This window comes from Zootermopsis nevadensis, unplaced genomic scaffold (genome assembly GCF_977971745.1).
Source record: "Zootermopsis nevadensis isolate Lab colony 2312 unplaced genomic scaffold, Znev_1.0 Znev_ptg000012l, whole genome shotgun sequence".
NCBI classification, from domain to species: Eukaryota; Metazoa; Arthropoda; class Insecta; order Blattodea; family Termopsidae; genus Zootermopsis; species Zootermopsis nevadensis.
The window spans coordinates 13,772,299-13,794,835 of NW_028259144.1; the positions used below are offsets into that span (position 1 = coordinate 13,772,299).

The window sequence follows — 22,537 nt, forward strand, 5'->3', positions numbered from 1 at the left end:
ATTGAACCTATCTTTGTGTGTGTACAAGGAACATGGGTTTCTATCGGTGTTTGTCTGAGAGAAGTGGAACTTTTACAAAATGCATTCACTTTTTAAGGTATACACATTAATAACATCACAATCGCAATGATCAACTTCAAAGAGGTAGTTAATGTTCAGTTTGGTTGCGTTGGTTTAGTTTGCCGTTAGGTCAGGTTATGTTAGTGACTGGAATTCGCAGACGACTAAGCACAGTGATCTCGCGCTATAGGAAAGATCTGGTCAAATTTGGTTAAGTTGGGTTCGGTTAGGGGTTGGTTACTGACGCGCACTCGCTGACGAAGACCCAAGCTAATTTTTTTTACTGTGTAATCTGTGGCCAGAAGCATTGATGATGTGTCGATGAGAAAATCCCTGGTTTAAGTACAGTGTAATTCATCTCTGTCTTTGAATATCTGATTATCTGTGCTGTTTGATGTCTACCGTTTCTCAAATATTTGTGTACGCGTATAAAATGTTGAAAATGTCGGATTGTTGATAGGTTTCGCAAGTTACAGAATCTACGTACAATTTGATACATCTGTTGGTTGGAAGAACTTGGTTTGAACTTTTATTTGTTTTACTCCGGTCTTGTATTTTCAAGACATTGACTCAAGTTGAACGTGAGTACCTAGTTTTTAATTTTTTAAGAGCGTAGTTGGAATGGGTGAAAGCCAAAACTAGCGACTATAGCAATTGTTGGTATGGGTAAAAATAAAAATAAATTTTACCTGTGTAGTTTTTTTCAGTTAAAATCTTGTTCAACAAGATGTGTGATGATTTAATACTTCTTTTCTGTTCTGAGGCTAAGTGATTTTTTTTGTCTTGTGGTGTGGTTCCTGCATATTATTAAATTTGTAAACAGGAAAATACTTTTCAGTAACTTCCATACTCAAGCCTTTACATGCATACGTACAGCTTTATTGCATTTCTTGCATCCATGAATTGGTCAGATTACAATAGGATGTATATGACTATTTCATTGTTTTTTATAACCTTCTCATGTACTTCATTAAAAATAGTTTACAGTCAGAGTGGCCTGTAGTTTGTCACACTAGTTTTGTCACTTTTCTTGTCCTGTGGTCTCATTACCGACATTTAAATTCCGGTTTACAGTGACTGATTGCAAGTGTCGGCTAAATCTGTGATTAATAAAGCTGTAAAAGCTTCAACATTTTTCTTGTTGTTTTATCATAATGTAATAAGTTTTTTGATTTGAGGAAAGGTATTGTACTTTGCATCTCAGTTTCAGTGGTTGGAATAATTTTAATATCAGGAAATTTTACAGGAAATGCATATTTTAAAAATGTAGTAGCATCTTCTCTTCCTACTTGATGTAAATTTAAGCATTTGATAATTGTCAGAAAAAATCATTGAAGACATAATCAACTGTTCCTGGATTGTTTACTTTTTTATTGTTTGTAAGGAGAGATGGCATCTGTTCAATTCAATGTATCTTACATGTCTCCCTTTTTATTATGTTTCATGTTTTTGTTTTATTGTCGTATTTTTATCATCATTTATAACATTCAGGATTTTACACTACTTAATGTAAAATGTTCTTGTATTTGAGTCATTACTCTTTCTGTTGTAGATTTATACACTCCTTTATGTTTGCAAGATATTTTTATTCCTTGTATAATGCAGTCATTGTTCATTTTGCCCATACTTATTTAGAAAAATGTACAAAAATTAGTTAAACTTTTTGTTGGTATCATTGTCTTTATAATCAGTTTTTCATGTTTTACTCTTTGGAAGCTGAAACTGCATTATTATTTTGTTATATACTTTCCATTTTCTCTGCTTCAAAAGTATTAAGTTACCCACAGCAGAAATAATATTAAACATAATATACTGAGTATCATACCTATTTATTATGGGGAAATAGATGGTGATCTAATTCTTATGCTATTCGCAAACAATATTATCAATTGCTGTACTTGAGTTACTTTGAATTCTTGTTGCCAAATTTTCGGTATGTATCAAGTTATATGTTTTTAGTATAGGCAACTCTCAGTTTACGAACAAGTTCTGTTCCAAGATGTTCGTTATACGTTTTTGTTCAATATGTGTATCTTGCATTCCTGAGCTTTTATGATACATATTGTGTATGTTAGCAGCCATTTTAAAGCATTAAAACCATGTACTAAACATAGAATGGTCTATATGTTACATATAATTTTCTGATAATTATTGTAATAAATAAATTTTTTAACGTTTATTTATTTAAATCTTACAATTATGTTCACTATACGTTTGGCATTTCGTTTTATAAGGAACTCACTCTATTGGCGACTTTAAGAAATTTTGAATGAATTGTGACGTTCATTATAGCGAATGTTCGTAAATCGAATGTTCATAATCTGAGAGTTGCCTGTAATGAGTATTTTTTTTATTGAAGTAGTAAATTTTGTGAGTTTACATTTTTACTGTGAACCTTTGAACCAAGGTAATTGCAATCAGTATATGTTGAGCGTGTCTGTGCTTTAGATTTTGAGCAAAAAATGCAAACTCTGGAATGGGTAATGACATCATCATACTAGTTTGGCATATACATATCTCTGTTCTTCCAAAAAGACAGAGTGCTAAAATTTATTCTGGGACCACAAGAACTCTGGAAATTGTCATGAATTTTGTGTATAAGGTGCACATTTTTTAGGTTGCACATTACATAGTATATATTACAGTACATTAAAACTGATTTTGCATTAATTAAGGTTGAAAGTAGGGGAGATGTATGACTTTTCATATATGTAAGTGATTTAAAACTCAAAATATATGCAGGTATTCCATGATTTATGTGACAGTTTTGTTCTAGAAAAAAGTCAGGGTGAAAGTGCGTAAATTGAATGTAATTTTCCCATATGAATTATTACAAATGTTTGAGATTTGCTATAAAAAGAATCGGATACTTCATGCTGTTACTTGAACTGATTGTTTAGTACAGTACAGTGCATCCCTTATTTTAATAACGTTTGCCATTTTAGTATAAGTTGTATTTATAATTATTTGTTCTGATTGGGTGGGTTGGTGATCTGATGGGTGAGTCTTTGAGCTGTATCAGGAGATGGTTGAGGTGACAACCATTGTAGGATCATCATCATGCATTGAAAATGTTGATCAAGCATGTGATTGCTGTAGTAGAGAAGGAGATTAAGTTGGTTGAAAAACTTAGCAGCATTTTGCATTTATGGCCATCAGAGATGGTGGAAAAATGTCACTAGCGGTATTTGCTGTATCTGCTGCCCATGACTTCTTTAAAAAGTCATACACCTATAGTTGCTTCCCAGGCTTTTACTTTTCATTCAGCAGATGATAACAAGCCAAATCCTGTTTGGCCATTCTCAGCACTTTATACAGAGTTCTGTTTTACATTCATTGATAAAAATCCATAGCACAACTTTCTTCGGAGTGGAAGTAAAGCTGGCTGTCCCTTGTCATAGATTTATGGCATGTACTGCAGTCCCCACAGCCGGCTTATAGTAAACATGCTTGCCCGGTACCACATGTTTTAGACTGGTTTCTGTTTTGCAATCTGTTTCGTGGTTATTGTTAATGAGTGTTCAGTAATTCTGTGTGCCGACTATTTTTTGTTCTGATAATGACAATGAGCAAAGGAAGTGTATCATATAATATTTACAGCAAATTATGTTTCTAAATTGTCTTTGAGTGAAAAAAGTGATGTAATAAATCATGGTCGCCCTTTTCCAGACTTACAAATAGTTGAAACATCGTCGAGTATGTATGGGTTTTCTCCTGACGTAAATTTACTTTTCATTTATTTATATTTTTATGTGTTGAAAAAATATTCTGAGTTTTTCTCCTTGTGCAGCGCTACCACTGTTCAGACTCACGAGCTGCTACTGCTCTAGGCTGAAATAGAAATGCGTCTCCCAAACATGATGCAATGGTGTTAACCACTACCTGTCAATAGTTTTGTCAGTGCATTTGTAAGATGTACTGTTCGCAAGTGTAATCTTGAGACTTGCAAGGAATGCAGGAAGTCCAAATCGTTAAAGGCTGGCACTATCTTTCCTCCTTCACCCCACTTCCTCACCCCGTATAGCCGAACCTCCACTGTTCTTCTTATCAGCTAGCTTTCGGTCAGCATAATCATGAGGTCCTCTCAAGGATACTGATGCATTCAACGTGAAACAATTTTTGTAAAAGTTACTTATAAAAACTTTATTGAAATCTTTAGTGATACACAACGACACTGACATGCGACTGCTCTTGACCACAAATTGACCGTTAGTGACGCCAACAGTTTATGGCATGGGTGTGGTGGGAACCAAAACACCTCCACTGAAATTCCTACCAGGTTGAGCTGTCAGCCCATTGTTCTTTGTAAAATTCAAGTTTTTGAACTGACTTTCTTCAGAAATGTCCGGCTACACCCGCAAGTCTCAAGATTACAGTCGCGAACTATAGGTCCTTCATAATAGATGTCATACAAATTTTTGTTGAATTTAAGGTCCCTTTAAGTCATTGTTATGTTACCTTAGTTATGGCACTGTTCATTTGAATCCAAATTGTGAGTAAGTATAGTAAAGAGTTTACTAGTACTAACTGATTTTGTATGCTCTGGCAGCAGTATTAATTACTGAACTGTGTTTTATATTATTATAGGCATAGGATTTGATAAGGGTAGGGTGTGATTGTGGATGATTAATTGAATTGGGAAGAATGTGGAAGGGTGTTTTCATGGCCTGTGCCAGCATTTATCTGCAGGGACTGAGGAAATCAAAAGTTTTAGTTCATGACCTCCATAATATGCTACATACTGGTTTTTTGAAAGCATCAAATCCAAAGTGTAATCAGTTTGTTACTTTACTTCAAATATATGTCAGTACAACCAGTCACTGTTATTTTTCAGTGGTACTTTGACTTTTGACAATGCGGAGAAAAAGCGACAGAACAAAGGAAAAGGAAAAACCATCCCCAGAAAAAAAGACAGAGAAAGCAACGAGGCGATCACGCAGACATTCCAGGCGGAGGAAGAGGTCATCATCAGTTTCTGATCATGATGAATCTGCTACAGAAGAAAATGATACTTCAATGAAGAGTAGTCAGGATGATACGGAAGAAGAACAAAAAGATAAAAGAGGCAAGGAAGAAGTAGATCAAGATAATACTGATGTCAAGGAAAAGAATGTTCAAGATGAAATTCCAAAGTTATCTTCTAGTCGAAGAAAGAAACAGATTACAGATGGAACAGGTTCTAAAACTGAAGAAGCTTCCCTAAGTAATGATGACTGGAAGGAAGACAAATCATTCTGGGAAGGTGAAGAAGGCAAAGTGAGTATCAGTTATGAGTGTCTGCAGCTCCTTATGAAAGTTACATGCCATCCTCTTTTTCTTCAAATTATTTATTTATTAGATATTGTAGATGCGTCATATTGTGATTTATTTAAATAGTATTAAAAATATATTAAAATTAGCCGTCAATCACAATATAAGATAATTAAAAGATTAAAATATCATTTTACGTTCCTTATCGAGTACTCGATTTACATGTGGAACATATACGACATGTTTCGGCTATATATAGCCATCATCAGGTGTTATGTTATAAACTTTTCACTGAATTACTGATTTTTTACTGATTTTTAATGATTTCTAGTTTTCATTTTTCTTATTATGTTCTTGTCCTTTATATTGTTTCTTCATTCGTTGTAGTATGTTTGTATTTCGTAGTGATGTCAATGTTTTGTATATGGACCAAGAAGTAATATCGTATCAGTATTATGAGAGATCGGAGATGTACTGTACTGTATTGGATCGTGGCTGGTTACCGACTGCGGTGCTAGTGTGTGGTTCCATTCAATTTTTGTACAAAATTTCATCATTGCTATCAAAGTGAAAATTTCTTCAACAATTACGTTATTGGGTTCTTATAAGACAATGTCCAGATATGCCATATATAGCATCCAACACCCATTTTTCCCCCCTGTAATTCTATTATGTTGTCTTCATTGGCAAGCTTTCTGAGAAGGTTAGCCTGCTTGCTTCATGTTATGGGTGAGGTCTCAAGCCTTGTTCCATAATCTTTGGCTAAATTTTGTTGCACATTCTACATTCTCATCTACTTCAATTAACAGTAGCTTTCATTTCACTATTAGTACCATTTTCTTATGTTTTTGAACCATTTTGCTGAAGACCCATGGGTGTTAACCATTATTTTCACCTAATTGATGCACAGTACAGTGGCAGAAAAAATTGGCTGGCCAGTCTTTCAAACTCATATCAATGTATATTCTTTCACTGGTCTTTCTTCTTTTGTGGTCTGCATTTTATTGTTATTTGACGCACTTCAATTTTTGTTGTTGAAAGTAATAATGGTTTGAAAATCAGGTTTATGATCCTACAGTTGAGTTGTTTCTCTTTCATAAAATTGAAAATATCCTAGATAATTGAAAACATTAACATCTCTTTAATATTTGTTGCTAATACAAGTTTTGTTTCTTATTTGTTTATAGTTTCTTTCCATGGTGTATTTTGAAGTAGTGTTTAAATTTTGGACTGAATTCTGCATGTCATCTTCTGAATGTATTTCATTCCTGTTAAATGTTTCTGTTGATCACAAATGTCTGATGCACTTTAGTATACATATATGCATATTTTTTGTGTTACTTTAGTGTGAAGGCACTGAACTAAGACATAAAGAAAAGGATGGGAAGAGTTCTGTGTGGCAAGTGAAGAGTTCCAATGACAGTGGAAGTAGTGGTGGTGGTGGTGAAATACAAAAAATTAAATTATGTATAGTGAGACCATCAGAAAGCTTGGAACCAAGCCCACGCAGACGAAAAAGGTATGAAATTAAAACTTGTCTCTATGTACTCTGTGTTTTTCTAAGGCAAGGCCATTATCATGTTAATGTTTTTTGAACTTCCTGTGAATTTTCATAATTTTATGGCAGGTTGAGATTTTGAGTTTTAATTATTGAATATATACAGTAAAATCTTAGTACAATGAAATTTTAGTATGCTAAAAGTATTGCATAAAAGTGTTATTGAGAATATGTTAACATGTCCTGAGCAAACCCTGTACCAGCAATGCAAGTGGTGGTTAAAAATTAAACAATACCTGTTTTGTTCACATTGTCAGATGTGTGCTAGGTGTCACATGCATACAAATGTCAACATGTGTTTTAGTCTAGATGTCAGTTAGGCGAACTGTTAAAAGTCACACATATTCTGATAATAGAACATAACACATCTAAAAAAATCTCCTAACTTCCATAGTCTCCCTACTACAAAATATTGTGTCGAATAAAGTGATTAGTGGTAACAATATTCTGTCAGTTTTTGATTGTGTGGATGAAAATCTTCCAGAAGTAGAATCTAATGGCAGTGATAATGACATTTGTGATAGTCAAGAATGTGTTAATGAAAATGGCATATCAGGCAGTGAACAGCTATATGTGGATGGCATGATATGAAATGACAAGTGAGAATTTATTTCCTTTTATCCCTAATTGGCATGATATGACATGGCATTGAAATTCTTCATGCATGTGTGCTTGTGCAGAGAACACATAATAACCTTTATCATATTGTAATAGGGGATTTAAAACCCCATAATATGGGGCTAGAGCACAGGTTTTATCTCTGGGTTTAATTGGTTTACTAGTGTGCTGCTGCAATGCATGGCCATCTGGACTGTGCATAAGTCTTGATGGATAGGTGGTAAAGGATAATTTTAATTTACATAATCATGTAAATATTAGATGGTTCATTCTAGTTTATGTTGTAATAGTGGGATGAATGTTTTTATACTCATGAATATCATTGTGAATATGTGATGTGCCATTTATTCTACATAAATGCAATAAGCTTTATAAATGGAGCAAATCTTACATTATTGTATTTTGCTTTTTACTTGTATAAATCAAAATTTTATATTATGAATATAATTTCAGTCTATAGAACTTTGTTGTACTGAGATTTTACTGTTAATTGCTGTAACTGCTGTAACATTTTCTATGTATTTTGACATGTGGCACCCTGACTTGTCCATTTATTTTGTTTGAATGTGCAATACTGGACTGGTTAAATATTGGGAGATATATTGGACCCACTTGTTTATCAGCCAAAATAACTGAACCTTGAAGATTTATAAATGATTAACTTTCTTGAGAATTGAGTAATTTTAATATTTTACATAAATAACCATAACATTTAACTACTTTGTCTAAGGCTGTCTCTCAAACGTTTATCCACTATATTATGAAATAAAGTGTTAATACAGAGCAATATCATATTAAGGATTTACTGTTTACGTTGCATCGTATATAGAATGTGTTCAAATTATGGCCAGGTTACAGTAATGAAGTTATGGATCTTTATCTTAACATTTATTTTCTGTTTACATTTTGTTCACCTTTCTCATTGTAATGTGTTATTGCAGATTGAGTAGAATGTCAAGCAGTCACAAAGATAAATCAGACATTCAAGAATGTGAAGAAGCAGATGATGATCATGGAGAAGATGACAAGAAAATGTCAGAATCATCAGAAGGAAAGCAAAATTTGCAGGAATCGTCAACTGAATGTACAAAACAGATACCATTACAGGATGATGAAAAGCTGTCATTGAGAGAATGTACTGAACAGGCAGATTTGTTGGAGGAGGCATCACAACATCTTTGTCAAGATTTGTCTGAAGAGGGGCAGCAAACAAGGTTACAAAATCAGGATCAGGCTGAGGTAGTTAATGAAATAGTAGATCAAGAATCAAGAGAAAGTGAACTAAATGTCCAAGACTCTGATGTTAAAGAAGTTACACCATTTCAAACATCATCTGAATTTAAAGGTGATATTTCATCTGAGACTTCTGGAGAGCATCACACAGCCCAGAAATTATGTGATAGGACAGTGCAACATGAGAACTCTAAAGAAGATATATCAAGTGGTGAAACACGATCAGAAGAATGTGTAATGGAACAAAAAGAAATGGAAGTGGAAGAGTCTTGCAAAGGAAAGCAGTTGGATCATGTTGCACCCAAGGAACTACAGAAGGAAGAAGAAGAAGGAAAACTGGACCTTCACAATGCAGCAGAAACAGGGTCTCAGGAGGAGTTACAAAATGTTGAGGATTCCTCAAAAACAGTAGTGGAAGATAATGAAGTAATAGTTCAGAAGTCAGAAGTTCATGATGCTGAAGAAGATAAAAACATGGCTTGTGCAGAACAGGAACAAGATTTCACTTGTGCTTCAACTGAAGGGGATGGAATATCCATAGAAGAAGTGGTAGAAAATAGTACATCTGAGGAAAGACAGAAATCAAAAAATTCTTTGGAAGGTAGAACAGAAGAACCACAAGAAGTTGCTGAAAAGATTGATTCATTTGAAGAGAGGTTAGTTGCTCATAAAGTTGCAGATCCTCTAGAAGAGGGACAGGTTCGAGAATCATCAGAGGAAAATGCTGCTGAAGTGTCAAAATCAGAGGTAAAAGTTAATGACACACATTCAAAAGAGGGCACTAAAGATTTGTCAAAGGACAGATCAAACAAACAAACTCCAATAAAACGTGTTTTCCTGGAAGAAAGGTCCCGGTCTCGTGACTCATCTGAGGAGAGACCAAGAAATGAAATGAAGAAACGTAGACAAAGCAGAGAATCAAATAGTAGCTGTAGCTTCAGCTCCAGTCCTGGGAAGCAGACACATCGAAGGGGTGATAGGGAGTCTAATCATCGGAGTAGGATTCAGGACAATGAACATTCGGATAAACATAATATGAAGAGGGAGAACAACAGGAGCACTAGTTCTGATAGACAATATGGCCGGCACACTCGTAGGAGGTCTCAGACTCCTCAGCATCAAAGGGAGAAAATTTCACTCAGGAGATCTTTGTAAGTTCTGTCATAGATTATGAAATTATCAAGGCATGTGCAATTCTTCAATTTATGTGATTGAATTAAGAAACAATATCTCTTTCTTGATTGTTTTTTCAGTGTTGAAATAAGTTCAGCTTGAATATGGGGCTGGCCATCATGGCTTGTACTGAATTGTGTGGATTGTGGAATTTGTGTTAATGTCTGTACTTTACATGCACTAGTTTTATGCATTCATTTTTAAGAAATGGAATGATTAATATCTGTGGATATTTTTGTGTTACAGCTCAAGGCAAAGTAATTCACATGCAGGAGAGAAGGGTGGTACTGAAGACTCAGTGAAAGAAGTTGATGCATTGGGTGGTGATACTCACTTACACATCAAAGAAGAAAAAGTATGTTTATTAATAACTTTCTGGGTTTGAAACTTGAATTTAGGTACTAAAACTAGTCATTAGACCTGTTCATGAATCATTTAAATCCACTGTACACTGTGCAAGTGAAATGGAGCTTTTAAAATTTTCTAAGTCTGAAGCTGGAAGTGATGGAAATGTACTGCTGGTGTCATAATTTCAGTCATTTGTAATCACCTTGTCCATATGTAACCATTATCTCTTCTTCTTCTTCTATGGCTCTCCGGTCCGTATTTGATCCATGGCCTCCTCAATTCTCCTCTTCCATTCAGTCCTCTGTTAGGTCCATCTGTCCGAGGCTTTGATTGAGATTTCGAAATATCTTCCTTTTTACGGTGCAAGGTTGTTAGCCTTGCGACCAACCCCCAACCTGGTTGACCAGGATACCTGACCTCTCCCCCTTGCCTAATCTGGCTAGGGAGGCCCTACCAGTAGCTATGCTACCGCCAGAATAGCTCTTGGGATCACTGAGGTACTCAAGCCCCATCACCACGACAAGGTGCAGGTACCATTAAGTGGGGGTAACCATTATCTACCTTCCATTAATTTCAGTTATTTGTGCCTGATATCTATTAAATAAAAGGATCAATATATCTGCCTAATTTGAAGAAAAACGTGGTTTTATGAGACGTGTGACTAGGTTCCATGGGAAAACAAAGATGAAGGCTATACTTTGTATGGAGATCCATATTTGCTAGCAGACTAGTGGTTTGTGTAGGAGTATGCTATTGATGTGAGGGTCTGACATGAGAGTTATAGTCCTAATATCAGCATGTTTTTTTAATGCATGTGCTGTATTTGCACAGTCATTTAAATTGTGCAGTTGTATGTTATTCAGCTATATGTTTAAAACATTCCATGTGGGACTCATACCAAGAGCAACTGGAATTGGATTCTGAGGTATGTTGATTCTAATATTCAAAAGAGATTGTATATTATTGTTTTTCTGTAAAGCATACATAGTATAATAACTTTTTTGAGTAAAAATCGGTCATCAATATTATCATCCACATTATAACTATGCTCTTTGTGCTACATTGGGAAGTATAGAAATGTGAAGGAAGCAGCCCCCCCCCATGATTTGTTCATTGGTATTCTGATTTGAAGGAAGTCACTTTGAATCTGACTAAACTAGCACTTTTTTAATATAAAACTTTTTTGTTTCTTAACATATCACAATTACTTATACAAAATATGAGGTCATGTGTATCTTACTTTTTCTTATTTCTTTTTAGGAAAATGTCCGGAAGACATCAGAACAAACAGGTAAAACAGCTTGAAACTTTCCATGGTAAGGTAAATGTGCCTTATGTGCTATGCCATAAAGGCAGATAGGAAGCATGAATGTAAAGTTTCATGCATTCTTAGATCTTGTCACTTAACTTATAATGCCACTGCCCTTTATCCATTAAACAGGATACTGTGTAAACTTGAAGTTACTACATATCAGTGGGATGGTTCTAGTTCATTATGTAATGTAACATTTATTGTACAGTAATAGGGTACTTAAATCCCAAATTATGAGAGGTTGCCAGTGGACTTATATCGGGGGTTAACAGTTTAGTGGTGTGCTAGTGCAGCACATGGTTAACTAGAGTTTGCGTAAGCAAAAATGTGTGGTTGTTAAAGGTTAATTTAATGTTGATAAACGATATAATATTGATGAACTCCACAGTATTAGATCTTGTTTGAGCAGTCATTCTGCTTTGAAAGAAATGTTCACAAAAACATGCCACAAGATCCAAGTCAGTTTACACCTTTACATTCTCTAAGGTTTATTTTATTTATCATTCTGTCTATACCCAGATAAACCAAGTAGCTCTTTCCTTTAAGGTATTCCAATATTCTGTATGCTATACTTGTTTTCTCATGTGTTCACTGATAAGCTGGAATACAGCTACCTCTTACCAGCTTCTGGCAGGAACTGCATGACTTGCTACCAAGCACTACAAGATTTTCCCAATATGAGTCAAGTATTGCACCATAAAACAGTAAAACCAACTCACCTATTTTATAAGAGGTACTGAAAAAGAAGTCCCTCTACATGCACACACACTGTACCATTTAAATGGGTTAAAATTCACCTGAAGGTTTTCCAGAGGAACATCAAACATTTCTGTTTGTATGTTTTCCTTTAACTTTTTCCATTAGGAGGTTCATTGTGCAGACTTTGTCCTAATTGCCTTATAAAGAAAAGTCTGATGATATAAAATCAGGTTAATGTGTTGGCCATAAACCATGACATATTAATCTGTCACCAAACACCCCTTCCAAAGCTGTTTGAAAATCATCTGCAGTGTGGGCAGTTGCTCTGTATACTTTTTCTTTGGTAAGCAGATGATATTTTTAGCAGGTTTCTTATTCATAAGTAACCCAGTAGGCCTGACATTTAATAATTTTATGGGTGCCTGTTGTGCTTTGAATTTGTGATGAAATTTTCTGAGACACTTTCAAGCAGAATTGTATTTCACATATGATTTGTGCAGAGAGAAACAGTTTAACAATATGTTGAACCATATCCACACACACAATAATAACCAGTACTTAACACAGTGATAGACAACAATTGTAATGTGTGAATAATTCTTGTGGCATTTGCTGTTAGCTCCTTAGCTGAGGAATGCAGTTCCTGCCACAGAAGGTGGGTGGCTGCTAGCAGAGTTGGTGCTTCACCGGGGTGATGGAGGGGTGTTGTATTGGGGTTTGACTGTATGTATAATTTTGGTATGCACCTAGTACCTGAATGGTTATTGATGTAACTCTTCAACAATTACAGGGACATCTCAGGAACCATCTCAAAATTTAACCCGTAGGCGCAGATGGGGAGCTGGCAAAACAAGCAGAGCTGGGAAGAAGCCAGTACTGTCTATATCAACAGACTCCCTGAAGGTATAACAGTGCCCATCATTTGATCATTATGCATAGAAGTCCCTATTTAGTCTCTTCACTGTTCATGAAATATACATGTCAGCAGGGCTTTACTAATTGTGGATGGAAGGTTGCCATGACATCTAGAAACAGTGTTGAGGATAGTAATTTTTAGGTTTGTCCTTTTTTTTCTTTTTAGAAATTCCTAGCTCAGAAATGTTTGCATTATGGCAGAGGAGTCAGACTCCCTAGCTGCCTATTGTAGTATCTCATCTAGCTGGGGGGACTATATCCCACCATTAGCTGCATTTATCATGGCTTAGTGATGGGGCTGCAACCCAGAACCCTGCCACTCTTGTTATATCATTGCCGATCAGGGTGATGTGAGCACCACTACTAAGGCAGGTGGAATATATAGTTACTTTTTAACTTTGGTTCTGAAGAACAATATACTTTAAATGTCTCTGAAAAAGAACCAAGAACACTGATGATATTATCACAACAATTGAGGCATGGTGTAGTAGAAGAAGCAAAAACGGATACATTAATTCAGTTCATTGTTTCTAAAAGTGCATTGAATTGCATTATGTACCTCATATTATATATCACAAACCAGCTTTGTCATAATTTGGCCATTTATTGACTTTGTATGTTCGCATATTTGACTTTGTATTAAAGAAGATAACACTCCTACTTCATATTTGGCAAGTCTCACATTAAAATATGTATCTGGAGGGCAGATTGAGAATTCTTGTGTTTTTTTAGTAATTCCATTTAGACACTTTAATTAGTACCTGGAAGTAAGCCACACTGCTTCCTTCTTCAGCCTTTCCAATATATCATTCACAAATTTTTCCATTTAATGGTACATAAAAAATAATTAAATTCCAGTCTAAGGGAAGAGCATGGGTAACTGTTTGTGGAGGTCATAAAAAGCTTTCGAAGGTTAAGCAAGAACTAGAAAAATGTAATCTATCCATTTCAGTTATGCTGTCCCTTTAAATGCTCCACAAAGTTAATATTGAATATAGGTGTTCTCCATAGCATCTTCAAAAGGTTATTTAATTGTTTCTATTTTAATTTAATTTTATGTATTTAAATTGTTCAGGTATGAAACAATATTTTTCACCACTGCTGGAAATAATTTTTGCCTCCATGAACAGGGAAAATTATGTATGAATCTGAAATTGGGGAATTTTTTCAAAGGCATGTCTGTGGCAGAATTCAGAAAAACAACATTGCGTCTATATCTAACAGCCATTCCATAGGAATGTGGAGGTGAAGCATATAGTGTTTAGACCTGGGCACTAGAAGTGATTGGTTTCACACTCAGTTTGTTGTACCACTTAGGAATGAGCTCCGTATATCCACTGAATAGGATGCTGTGTGAGCTCATAGCTGTTGAGGTGGTTGTGGTAGAAATGTAAATTCTTACCTCTGCTGTGAATTGAATCCCAGTCATCCATTGTCTATGTATTACTTCACTGACTGAGTTATCACATCTCATTATGGCAAGGTTAGCATTTGAAAGTTTGAGTGTACAGCACAGATTTTATGTAATTCTTTATTTATTAATCTTTGTTTAATGTTTCAGAACTTAATTCCAGGAGCAAAGCCAGTTCCTGTAAATGAGGTGCAGTTATCTCAGGAGGAGGAAGATAGGCGAGAAAGAGAATCTGAAGAGCATGAGAGAGATGAAAGTGATAAAAGGGAGAAGTCAAAAAATAAAGACAAGGATAGAGATACTCAAGAAATTGTATTGGATAAAAGATGTATGGCTCCCTTGTCTGTTTCAGAAGCTCATAAGATCAATGTGGCTCTAACTGATGATCATAGAGGTAACAACTCATGATTTTTTTATTTCTGTTGTATGTTTTAACATTTTTTTATTTTGCTATCCTGTTTTTCTTTTTAAGGAGACAGCATCTTCCCTGAAGACATACTTTTTGTTGGAAGATAATTATAATGAATTATGGGTTTTATTACTCATAATTTTGTGATCATCCTCAGATACAGCTTGTAGGGTTACCAATATGGTTATTGTTATATTTGCTTCATCATCTTTTATTAATAGGAAGTTTATGGTGGAGTGAAATGTCATCAAACCTTTCAGCATAATCATCATCCATGAATATTGACATTTGTAGGTGGTCACTTTGCAGAACTACACAATCTTTCCTCTTGAATTTGTCTTATTTAATTCTTGTTCTCAACAGGCTTCTAAATTCAGCCTCAAGTGGGAGGAGGGTGACACTGAGGAAGAATGACTCAGAAAAGCCACCATTTATGTCAATTTTCCTTTGGTAAAATTAACACGAGATTTAATTTCAGGTAAAGTTGTCACCCGCAAGATATCAATTGTGTCGGATGATGCAAGGACACTGCAAAACTCACCAAGTCCACCAAGACATAAAGCATCAAATGTTTTGTTTATTTCAAACTTGGTGCGTCCTTTCACTGTTAATCAGCTCAAGGAACTTTTGGCTCGTACTGGCAATATTGTTGAAGGTGGATTCTGGATAGATAAAATCAAGTCAAAGTGCTATGTTCAGGTATGTTTCGATTGCTGAAATTTCACAAGACTATGAATCTGTAATATTAATTCCTAGTTGCACATCATTGTATTTACATATTCACATTAAATATTGCACTTTTAAGACTAGCATTCTTAGCTTATATGCATTAATTTTATTATTATTAATACTGAATCTTGTTCAGTATAGGTGTAGAATTCTTCGCAGTAAATGCCTGCTTCATCTGCTTGTAGTTATACTTGAGTTCAAGTTCCTGTTATGTCTATGAAAATAGGTCAAGACCAGTGAAATTACTACATCAGCTAACTTTATTAGCTGTTAAACACCTTACAAATTCAATGGATGAATATGCTACCAGTAGCTGTCAGGCCAGGAGCAGTCATAATAGTGGGTCACTGAGATTATGGTACACAAAAAGACTGACATACTTTGTGATATTGCTAGACCCCAATGCATGACATTGAGTAGTAATCCAACTCGCACACACATGTGCAACATGGTTTCTCCTATCCCAGAAGTTATTCTCTGCCCTTACCTAGGGATCAAGAAGTTCAATGTACAACATACGTGGAGGCATTAGATGCAGACATGTTTTGTTTGAGATAGCACTTTAGTTTGTTGCTTTTACATTGTACCTTGGCTTTTCAGTATGAAACAGAAACTGAAGCACGAGAGACCAGGCATGCCCTTCATGGAGTTCGATGGCCTGTGTCAAATCCAAAACAACTTTGTGTCGATTTTGGCAAGAAAGAAGACATGGACTTGGCACAAGCACTGACTGAAGAGGACCAGATACCAAGAAAAACAGAGCCACTTAAAGTGGAGCGGACTGTCGAAGGTTGGGTTGCTGAGCAAGTCAGGGAGAAGGAGAGAGAGTGGGAATTGAGGGAGCAGGAGCGAGAAAGGGCACGGATGAAGGAAAGACCTCATCATGTCATTCCTCCCATGGAAGCACTTGAACGAAATAGGAATGTGAAGGTATACCTAGTTATTACATTTTCATTAATTTGAAAGTGGAGAAGTAGGTGGAAGTTTATTGGCTTAATTCCTAGGTAAGGAGAAGAACCAGTTAAATACATATGCACTCGGAAGTCTGTCATTGGTTTGCTATTTCAGTACAGTGAAATCACATTGAAAGAAAACAGTTTTGTGCTGTTTACTTTATTAAAAGGATATTTTTTCATGTTGATTAATTTAATCACAAAAGATATTTTTAAATATTTTTTTATAATTTCTGTCCAACTGCCTGTGTCTAAATTTTTTTGTTGATGGACCATTTTCAAGGAAATAAGCATCTTTTTTAATTTTACAGTAACTGTAAACAAACTATATTTAAATTATCATAATTGCTTTTTGTTTGAGATCCCATACGGCTCTTTGATATTCCTTGAACGTGCAAACCTTTCCAAGCCCAGATTAGTTTATTGTACTTTTGAAGCTGTCAAGACTCATTCTAACATTGGACTTATCTTCATATTAGAATGAGTTTAGCATGTGGCCCCACTTGATGTCCATTTATTTGAAAACATGACAGGCTACCAGCACCAGTTTCCATTTTTTTATTAATGAACCAGAACATAGTTTTCTATATGTTACGTTGAAAGATTTTAACATTTGTGTAAATTATCCTTGATTTAATATTGAAGATTTTCATAAGTTTAAAGTTTAGAACATTTATGTTTATGATATTTGTCTTTTCTAGATGTCGGCGAGTGTCAGAGAATGGGACTTGGGTAAAATAGGTCAGTTGTCACCTGCTGAGAAAGAACCAAAGCATGAAGAGAAAAACAAAGAACGAGAAAGAAGAGTGCGGAGAGAGAAAACTCGCCATAGCAGAAGCCCTTCCCCTCATAATGTACCTGGTAATACATCTTGCAGCCCTTACGTGTTACAGCATGTTCTTAATAAAGAATATCAAATTCATGTTCTCTGTCATCTGGAATTAGATTTGTGTAATCCAAACTGTGTATTCTAAGCTGTTAGTTTGTTGCATTAATGAAAATAATATTGTTGCGATTTTAAAGGAAACAATAAGGAAATGCATGCTTGTAGTTAAGTTTCTTTTATCTGAATCTTGAAATGTAAGATGAAAGATTTTATTTAGTCTGTACTGGATAGCACTTAAGCTGGAATGCAATAAAATGGAGATACACAAGGAAGTAAATCACATAAGTGATATAACTTATGTGTTGTTCCAGAAAAGCACACAGTGGTGACATGATAGAGAAAATGATTTTTTGTCTTTCATGATATAGTCGGCGCAGTAGTTTTTGGCCGGTGGAATTTTCAACCGGAAGGCTAGGAGCGAGTCATTTGTGCGATAGTATAATGCTGACTGCACCAAGGAGCTTATCGGACTGAACCCCAAACAAGAGAAATACACTGACCGTGCCGCTTTAGGTACACAGAGTAGGCCCGTCCGCTAGCTTTTCCACCGGTCAAAAACTACTGCGCCGACTATACATAGCGATTGGAAGGTTAATTTACTTAAAACTTGGTGATTTAATACTGACATGCTACATCTATCAATTATGAATTAATATATTTCTTCACCTTGTCCAGCTCGGAAACAAAAAAAGAAGGAAGAAGATGCTCCTGCAAAACTCTTGGATGATTTATTTAGAAAGACTAAATCCACTCCCTGCATTTACTGGCTACCTCTCACTGCCGAACAGGTATTTTAGTTGTTTTGTTCACATAAAACATTATGTCGGTAGAAATTAAGTAATTTCCTATGAAAGCCTGAATCAATTTGCTAGCAGATCTTTTTTATGTACTGTGATTAATTTTTAGTATAAAATTTTTAATAATTTATTGCAGAATGTTGTTCATGCAACCATGTATTGAATATTTGACATGCAGAATTTTGACACCACAACACAGTAAAAACTTGAATAATTCAGAGTTGTAGGGAATGGGTAGTCTGAATTTGTGAAAAGCCTGAATTGTATAACATAATTATATGTAAATATTTCCAAGTTATAATTCATAAAAACTAGCAAATGTATTATTAAATTCTCAACTGAGGAAAGTCTATTATGCCTAAATAAACTACAGAAAAATCAGACAGTCTACATTACAGATGGCCTGAATTAGTGAAGTCTTACTGTAAGAAATGGTGTACATTCTTTATATTTGTCACTTCCTGGAAAGGTGTGTTCTGGTTCAGAGTACACAGATTTTGCATATGTGTTTTCAATTTTTCGCTGTTCATTGGTTGTGGTATACTTTTATTACAGATCTGATCTGTTATGTTTAGAGCTATTGAACAATAGATACACCACATTGCTGGATCATAAATAATTTCTTCTTTATAATGTGTTTACCTTTAGTTTTTTTTATTCTACAATCCTACGGATTGGTTGCCACCCCATTACAGGGTTAGTCTTGCGAAGATACCACTGTGGTTTCGCCTTGCCTTCCGTGGCCAGTCTTTATCCAACAGACTGGAAGAGAAAGGACACGGACAAACATCCGTGCCTTGAGTGGGACTCGAACCCACGGTCGCAGCAGTCAGGCGCACGAGGATCATGCCTCAGACCGCGTGGCTACTGCGGCTGGCACCTTTAGGTTATGGGAATTAAAATTTGAAGACGGCTGTCTTCTAGGTTGTTTCACTGTTTGGTCTGGTAGAAGTTTAGCAACGTTTCAGAGGTCCTTGCTGCCTTGAAGACAGCCATCTTTGGACTCACTGCCAAGAAAACACCAGATCTTACAAGTTCAAATTTCCTTGTGCAAGTTGAACATCTTTGGAATGATATTTCACTTGTATTTTGTGCATGCTATTAGTCACATCATTCTAAACTAGTTTATGCAAGCTTTTAATGTACACCATTCATATTTTATTGTTTACACTGTATTTCAGATTGTTGTGAAGGAAGAGATGCGCCGTAGGCATATGGCTGAACATGAGCGCAGAATGGCTGAGATGAGGAAGGCAGAGAGAGAACGTCAACGCGTTAGAGCTCAGCAACGCCAACAGAGGCGAACAGGAGAGAGGGATAAACGAAGAAGAAGGACTGCTAGTGGCAGTCCTAAGAAATAATTCAGTGATAGAAAGTACTTGAATAGTCATATGAAGAGTTAGTTGCATGATGCAACATGGGAGTGACGAGAGGCGTGCGACTAGATCTACCGAGCCGTCTTGGAACTTGATACCATCCCCTTGGCATATTCGGAATTATAACTGCCAAGGAGTCAGTTACGTCAGCTCATGCTCGGCAGTTTTTGCAAAATGGTCGGTTCTTATGTGAAATTTACTTTTATCTTACATGACCTGTTTGGTCATTTTCTTTATTTAATCACATTTTCACAGCAGAGTTGTCAAAATTAAATTGCTTTTGGTAGTTATAAAATTTGTTTGTAACTTTGTGCAGTTACATACGATTTTATGAATATTGAGTTAATAGAGATAACCGTTCATCTGGAAGCCGCGTATTACAGCTATTACCTTGAGATTGCACATAGCTTGTTGGTACATATGAAATTAGTTAATCCATTACGACAGGTTGGTATAAGTAGTTCCTTTTCCATTTAAAACACCCACTTTGCATGCTAACTTCCATACTAAATCACATTAGTAGTTTCATGTTTTTTCATAAGATTTTATCTTTCCCATTTAAGATTGATCCTTTGACATCTTTGAATCCTTTTCCAATTTTGCATTGCAGGAGATAAAGCATTTTCTTTCCAGGTTCAGCAGAGCAGAAAAATGAGTTTTTCAGTTCTGATGATGCAGATGATTTTTATCTCATCAGGCAGTACAACAGGCATCCTGGTGCACAGGGCTTGGGGGGATCGAACAATACAAAACCAAGGGAGGTATTAAACATGAGCGATCTCCATAACCAAGGATCAACATATACAAGAAATTTGTGAAGGATTCTACAGTAATGTCCATGAACTTGGGGTAGTGGCTGCAGAGGACATGATCACTCAGCGACATCTTGGGTATTTCTCGTTGACAGTGAAGGTGTTTCAAGAACATTTACTATTGATTGGTGTGCAGCAAAGAGATTAAGTATGTACTGTTGTCATCCTGTTTATGAGAACTGCAACATTGCAAAGTAATGTCAGAAGAATCATTTGCATAAATTGCTGTTGAATCATCAGAGAAGATGAAGACCTTCAATCATAACCAAGTGTACCTAAAGAACAGTTGGCGTTTGTGCATATTAGAGAATGTACACCCTGTGAAATTTATGCTTATGATCAAGTACATGTAATCTGTCTTTTATTTTGAGCAATGTAGATTTACAGTGCATTTCAATAGAATTGTGTTACTACACCCAAATTTCAGTTTTTATTTTGCTACCTCATTTTAGTCAGGAAGTACAACAGCATTGAAAATAGAAGGGTAGTGATGACATTTTGTCATTGTTAGTTTATAGTCATTACATGGAAACTTGTGCACCCTTTGGCTTTCAGTTATCAAAAGGGAATAATCCTGTTTGTCGGGTTGAAACCTAACCTGTAATTTTGCTCATTTACAGAGTCCAACTAGTAATGACATTACAAAATTTTAGCTGCCATTATATAGTGCAAGGGTGTGAATAAATTGCACAAGAGTTGGGACATACAGTGCAAATTTACTTCGTCGCTTGTTTGACAGCAGCATGCCTAGCAGTGGTGTCTTATTTCCAGGTGCATTCTAATGGACTGAGTGGGTCCAGATGCTGAGAAAGCCATGAAAGACTTGGGAATTCTCTGTGTCTCTTACACAAACAGTAAACGAGTATGTGCATATGTACCACACGCACACACACACACATTGTGTATTTTACTGCTTGTCGTGTTCCATTAATCTTACACCTCAGGCTTTGATATTACTAGTGCAATTCTATCTGTGCAGAACAAGTCAAGGTAGCAAACTAGAGGAATATGCAGATAAAAACCTGTAATTCTATGTTTGTGGTGTACCTTGAATGTGCTTCAAATATGCTGTTGATGCTTCACATTTCTGTGACTTCTATAATGCATAATTTTGTACACATTCTGTAATCTCTGCTTGATTAGTAATATGAATTATATGGTTGCTATCATGGCTGGACTTTGACTTTGTGAAACTCCACGATAAGTTACATTTAAAAGGTCCAAATTTGAAAATAGAAATAAAAACTTGTCCTGACTGAAAGAAACAAAAACATAAAAAGAAACTGATGTAAATGAAAGCATTATACTACTGTAGTATTGATGTTAACATATGACTGTGTAAAGCTAAAATGAACAGTGTTTTCACAATAAATTTATTTAAATATTGAGGCTTTTTTGATGTTGCTGATGGATGTATATATAATTGTACCGAGTCTACAATTTATGTCTTTTGGGGTGTGCCCGTGCCACGCGGTTGGCTGACGATCTGTTGACGTTGGCAGGACAGGTGCATGTTCTTCCCGTGAGTCACAGGCGAATCAGTTTCAGTGCCACTAGTAACGGAGCTGCGAGTGTTTCTCGTCACTGCTACATGTTATTACATTAATTGTTCTTACTTTAAATCACAAAAGATGTTCAAAGTGACTTCCTTGTGCTTGCAGGCAAGCTTCACATCTCATTAACATATTTCTAAATACTCGACGAAGCTCTTCTGGGATATTGCCGAAATGAATTGTCATTTCCTGTTCTTCTTTTTATCCAAAACTGATCCCGTACTATGAATTTTTTTTACTAAGCTCTCTTATCATGGGCCTGCTAGGAACACTTACACCGGGAAAATGTCTGCGAAATTTACGGCGGCATCTTCCGTAGGATGAATATTTGGCATATGTTTCGACTAAGAACACACGTTGCTTAATACTATACACCATATTATCAACGTCAATCCACTACAAGAGACGCAATGAAACTGATTCGCCTGTGACTCATGGGAAGAAC

At 35.7% G+C, this 22,537-nt stretch overlaps 1 protein-coding gene across 2 annotated transcripts; it reads left to right on the forward strand.

The window, feature by feature from the left end:
* The first annotated feature begins 468 nt into the window (after positions 1-468).
* Acn (apoptotic chromatin condensation inducer acinus) lies at positions 469-21,925 on the forward strand. Of its 2 annotated transcripts, XR_002543157.2 has the most exons (14): positions 469-641; positions 4,895-5,316; positions 6,657-6,829; positions 8,428-9,870; positions 10,139-10,247; positions 11,501-11,531; positions 13,042-13,154; positions 14,728-14,971; positions 15,465-15,685; positions 16,316-16,645; positions 17,370-17,529; positions 18,230-18,342; positions 19,533-19,904; positions 20,425-21,925. XR_002543157.2 is itself a non-coding variant. In XM_022064445.2 (13 exons), exons 2-13 carry the CDS (start codon positions 4,915-4,917, stop codon positions 19,710-19,712), a joined length of 3,519 nt encoding a protein of 1,172 aa, XP_021920137.1. In that variant the 5' UTR covers positions 469-641; positions 4,895-4,914; the 3' UTR covers positions 19,713-21,925. The 2 variants fall into 2 exon arrangements, 1 of the variants encoding a protein (XP_021920137.1); XM_022064445.2 differs by having other exon boundaries at positions 19,533-21,925.
* Positions 21,926-22,537: the final 612 nt, after the last annotated feature.

Coding starts and splice junctions, on each gene's coding strand:
- Acn (XM_022064445.2), top strand. CDS start 4,915: ATGCGGAGAAAAAGCGACAGAACAAAGGAAAAGGAAAAACCATCCCCA. Junction 15,686..16,315: donor AGTCAAAGTGCTATGTTCAG/GTATGTTTCGAT, acceptor TTGGCTTTTCAG/TATGAAACAGAAACTGAAGC. Junction 18,343..19,532: donor TACCTCTCACTGCCGAACAG/GTATTTTAGTTG, acceptor ACTGTATTTCAG/ATTGTTGTGAAGGAAGAGAT.